We start from the raw sequence: 4,773 nt of genomic DNA on the forward strand, positions 1-4,773 counted from the left end.
ACAGTTCTGGTGTGTACTCTGTGTTTCAAGAATCCCACCAGCTTTGCCCTCTGTCTTGTGCAGGAGTCTACATCGTCCCCCCGGCAGTGCAAGTTCATGGTCTATTTCCTGCAGTGGATTTCAGCTGCTGAGTCCATGTGGGCAAGGATGGAGTCTGACTCACATCTGTGTCCTGGTCCTCGGCATGGAATCTGGCACAAAGCAGGTGTTGAATAAAGGAAGGACAGCAGAGAACCAGTTTGCACCTTCAGACCAACCATTCTCCAGGGAAATTACTCAGCCCAGCCACTCGGGCTCCCAAATGCTTTATCTTTAAGGTGAGAGAGGAAGAAGAGAGGAACGAAGATTTGTTTCCTGATTTCAATGTGCCAAGCACCGTGCCGAATGCTTATCTCAGGGCATTGCTCTCAGCAGTCAGTGGAGGAGAACCGGTTTCTCCATTTAACATGTAAGGAGATGACAGCACAACAACGTAGGAGATGGCTCGTGGCCTCTCCGTCAGCAAGAGGCGGAGATGCATGCTGAATCTGAGGGCAAAGCCTGCGCCCCAAAGCGTCAGGCTGTGAGGTTTGCTGAGCACGAGGTACCAAGCTCAATGCTTTCCTTTCTCCTTTAGTTCAAAACACCTGCACCAGAACCCAAGAAGGCAAACAGTAGTGCAGCTGCCATTTTAGAGTCAAGGAAATCGAGGCTGGGAGAGGTTTAGAGGGCAGCCCTTGGCCTCTGGCACCTGGGCGGAGTCCTCTTACCCGGTTAGAGGACAGAGGATGGACAGGAACCAGGCAAAGGGGCTGGCTGCCATGCAGAGAAGGGGGCTTGGCAGGACCCGCGTGTGGGGAGCCCAGGCCTGGGCAGGATATCCTCTCAGTCCAAGGGCTGGCCCCTCCTCACCCAACCACCACGTGGGTTCATGTCTGGGGACCCGGGCCCACACACGCGGGCGCTCAAGGCCTAGCCCTAGCAGGCTGGTGAGAACTCTGAAACCCAAAGGCCGCTCCTGCGCAGAGGCGGCGTGGGAGGCGAGGTGGGCTCAGGTGGGCTCGTGGGGCTTCGCTCCGAACCCCGGAGGGCGGCTCTGCGGTGGTACCAGGACTCCCCGTCCATTATTCACGATGTTTACTAGCCCGGGGAAAGGAGAGGGAAGGAGAGGGAAGGAGGGGGAAGGAGAGGGGATCAGGGTAGAGGGGAGGCAGGGGTGGGGCAATACCAACCCTGGGACACTCCGGTCCACGAAACTCCGGGAGGAAGACAAAGTACAGAATTGTGGAGCCTGGGAAGTCAGACTTGGTGCCCAGCACACAGTATGCCATCAGTAAACGTTCGTGGAATGGATAACGGAAGAGTGACTGAATGGCTCTGCTCCCAACCAGCTCTGTTGTCTGGAGCTTAACCCTCTGACCCTCGTTTCTCTCGACTGTAAGACAGAATAACAGTACCTAAGGGGGTGAGGATACCATGAGCTAAGTCTCTAAACGACCTAGCATGTATTAGGCGCTCAAAAATGGTAGCTCTCGCTCTGGGGGAATGGGACTTGTAAGCGCTGGCAGCCGAGCAGAAGTGTACTGACTGACTCCCAAGGTGGGTGGGCAGTGCTCAGTAAGCTTCCATAGACAGACGGGTTGGGAAAAGGGAAGGGGGCCAAGTTATCTTTCTCTAGCGAAGGTAAGAACCGCGAGCGTGGGGAGGAAGCCTCAGGCCTCCGGGACCGGGCAGGCAGTTACTTCCCTCATCTCCACACCGCCGGCCGATTGAGGTCACCTGGGGCTCATTCTGGCAGCCCCTCACCCTCCCTGGAGCCCGTCTGGGTGCTTGGAGGCGCCTCTTCGCTGAGCCGCGAGGCCGGACTCTGGTGGACGGCTCGGGCGTGGGGCCAGGAGCGCCCTGGAAATGGGCAGTTTGGCGGCAGCCTGGCCGACAAGGAGTGTGTGTGTGTGTGTGTGTGTGTGTGTGTGTGTGTGTGTGTGTGTAGTAGGGTCAGCTTCCTGGCCCCGCTCAGCCCGGGGCTGCCCTTCGATCTGGGCAGTGCGAGTTGGGACAGGACAGAGAGGTTTGGCACTTTGGGGGGAAACAAGTCCACGAAGAAGAAGAATCCGGAAGGTCTGCGCGCTGGAGCCAGGCGGGGCGGGGCGGGCCGGGAGAGGCCGGGCCGGGCCGGGGTATAAATGCTGTCGCGGGGGCGGCCGTGGCGGGCGCACAGAGACGCGCCTAGAGCTGCTGCCTGGCCTCGCCTCCCGGGCCGCCCCTGCGAGTCCCGGGCGCGTGAGCACGCCTGCGCGCGCCCGGGCCCTTCCTGGCAAGCTGCTTGTAAGATGAGTGAAGAAGCAGGTGGGGGAGAGGGGAGGCAGCGAGCGAGAGGGCGAGGGGAGCGCCGGCGCTGAGCGGCGCTCACTTGGAGCGCGGCGAGCGAGGGAGACGAGTCTGATCCATGCCCCTCGCTGCCTCCCTGCCAGGCGCGCGAAGATGATGGCCATGAACGCCAAGCAGCCTTTCGGCATGCACCCGGTGCTTCAAGAACCCAAATTCTCCAGCCTGCACTCCGGTTCCGAGGCCATGCGCAGAGTCTGTCTCCCAGCCCCGCAGGTACGTAGTGGAGCATAATTACCGCTCTAAGGCACATTTTTTGACAGGCACTAGCTTCATGTTTTTTTCATGTCGCCCAGAACAATCGCCGCTGTCTGAACCCCTCTCCTTGTCTCCCCCGCGCTCTCTCCCGGCGCGCTCTCTCTCTCATTCATGTCTCTCTGATCCACACGTCTGTTCCAGCAGAGCCTCTGTCTCCGTATTAATTTTTATGACCTGGGCTTTGAGGAGAGGCATCTCGGTTGCTTGAAAATGTGTTTTAATCCTGAGTTGACAGTATTCCCCACTGACCGTGCTGTGCGCCTTCTCGCTTGCAGCTGCAGGGTAATATATTTGGAAGCTTTGATGAGAGCCTGCTGGCACGCGCCGAAGCTCTGGCGGCGGTGGATATCGTCTCCCACGGCAAGAACCATCCGTTCAAGCCCGACGCCACCTACCATACCATGAGCAGCGTGCCCTGCACGTCCACTTCGTCCACCGTGCCCATATCCCACCCGGCCGCGCTCACCTCGCACCCGCACCACGCCGTGCACCAGGGCCTCGAGGGCGACCTGCTAGAGCACATCTCTCCCACGCTGAGCGTGAGCGGTTTGGGCGCCCCAGAGCACTCGGTGATGCCGGCGCAGATCCACCCGCACCACCTGGGCGCCATGGGCCACCTGCACCAGGCCATGGGCATGAGTCACCCACATGCCGTGGCGCCTCACAGCGCCATGCCCACATGCCTCAGCGACGTAGAGTCGGACCCCCGAGAGCTCGAGGCCTTCGCCGAGCGCTTCAAGCAGCGGCGCATCAAGCTGGGGGTGACCCAGGCGGACGTGGGCGCGGCTCTAGCCAACCTCAAGATCCCCGGAGTAGGCTCGCTCAGCCAGAGCACCATTTGCAGGTTTGAGTCTCTCACTCTCTCACACAACAACATGATCGCGCTCAAGCCGGTGCTCCAGGCCTGGCTGGAGGAAGCCGAGGCCGCCTATCGAGAGAAAAACAGCAAGCCAGAGCTCTTCAACGGCAGTGAGAGGAAGCGCAAACGCACGTCCATCGCGGCGCCGGAGAAGCGCTCACTGGAGGCCTACTTCGCCATCCAACCGCGGCCCTCATCGGAGAAGATCGCGGCCATCGCCGAGAAACTGGACCTTAAAAAGAACGTGGTGAGGGTCTGGTTTTGCAACCAGAGACAGAAACAGAAACGAATGAAGTACTCGGCTGTCCACTGACTGCGGCGGGGCGCAGCGTCCGGGTCCGGGAGAGCTGAGTGTACACCACCCCCGGAGTGGGGGGGAACGGTTATGGGGGACTCCAAGACGTTTCCTGGCAGGTCAGGCTCTCTCCCCCGAAGCCACAGACTTTCCCCTTTATCCCACCTCGTTGCCTCCCGGCCTTCTCTTTCTCTTCTTTCCTTTCTATTCCCACCAGAAAAGTTATGGCGCTAAGAAAAAATTGAAGAAGGGCAGGCCTGGAGGGACTAGCGCTGTCCCTGGTGCTGAAAATCGCCCTCGCGCGCTAGGCTGCGCGACCTCAGGGCAGGAGCCCAAATGCAAGGGATAGTGAATTGGCCCGACCGCAGGACTCTGGGGGTGAAGGCGCCACTTTGCTAAGCGCGATTAGACAAAAGATGAAGGGATGGGAAGGCAGTGATAAATAATAATACAAAGTCTAACTGGGGCACAAACATGTACTGGAGATTTATTTAGAGTATATAAAATACATGTATGTTTCCAAAGGATAGCCTTATACTCCTTTATCCTCTTAAATTTTATCCATCTCATCCTTTGGTTTGTAGTAAGTTTTCTAAGGTAGCATGGATTAGGTTCAGGGAAAGTGTGCGTGGAGTTTCGAGGTCCCAGCTGTTCTCTGCGGTAAGTTGGGCTCCAGAAAAGATGGGCCCAATTCAGCGACTGAAAATGCTGGGATCACATTCCTGGTTGCAAGCAGCAGCTGGCAACTGCTCTGGCCCATCCTCCCCGATCTGATGGTGTCTGAGGGGGTAATTACTGCCGATGGAGAATGAGGGGGATTGGTAGTGCTCTGGACCGACTGAGGACTGTGACCCCAACTCGCTGCTCCAGCCAGATTCCCAGCGCAGCATAGAGGCGGCTCTTCAAAAGTAATTGTAACTGCTCTGAATCATATGCAAGTCCTTCCAACACGTCTAACCTCGTTGTGATTTTATTATTGTTGTTAGCATTGTTATTG

General features: G+C 58.1%; 1 protein-coding gene across 1 annotated transcript; it reads left to right on the plus strand.

The window, feature by feature from the left end:
- Window positions 1-2,460: 2,460 nt before the first annotated feature.
- On the plus strand, window positions 2,461-3,794 carry POU4F3 (POU class 4 homeobox 3). Its single transcript, XM_026498431.2, has 2 exons — window positions 2,461-2,580; window positions 2,898-3,794. Exons 1-2 carry the CDS (start codon window positions 2,461-2,463, stop codon window positions 3,792-3,794), a joined length of 1,017 nt encoding a protein of 338 aa, XP_026354216.1.
- The last annotated feature ends 979 nt before the right edge of the window (window positions 3,795-4,773 follow it).

Source organism: Ursus arctos, unplaced genomic scaffold, assembly GCF_023065955.2.
Source record: "Ursus arctos isolate Adak ecotype North America unplaced genomic scaffold, UrsArc2.0 scaffold_5, whole genome shotgun sequence".
Taxonomy (NCBI): Eukaryota; Metazoa; Chordata; class Mammalia; order Carnivora; family Ursidae; genus Ursus; species Ursus arctos.

Excerpts from the sequence above, each read along its gene's own strand:
- POU4F3 (XM_026498431.2), top strand. The coding sequence starts at position 2,461 with ATGATGGCCATGAACGCCAAGCAGCCTTTCGGCATGCACCCGGTGCTT. Across the intron at positions 2,581-2,897 it reads TCTGTCTCCCAGCCCCGCAG|CTGCAGGGTAATATATTTGG; the intron begins GTACGTAGTGGA and ends TCTCGCTTGCAG.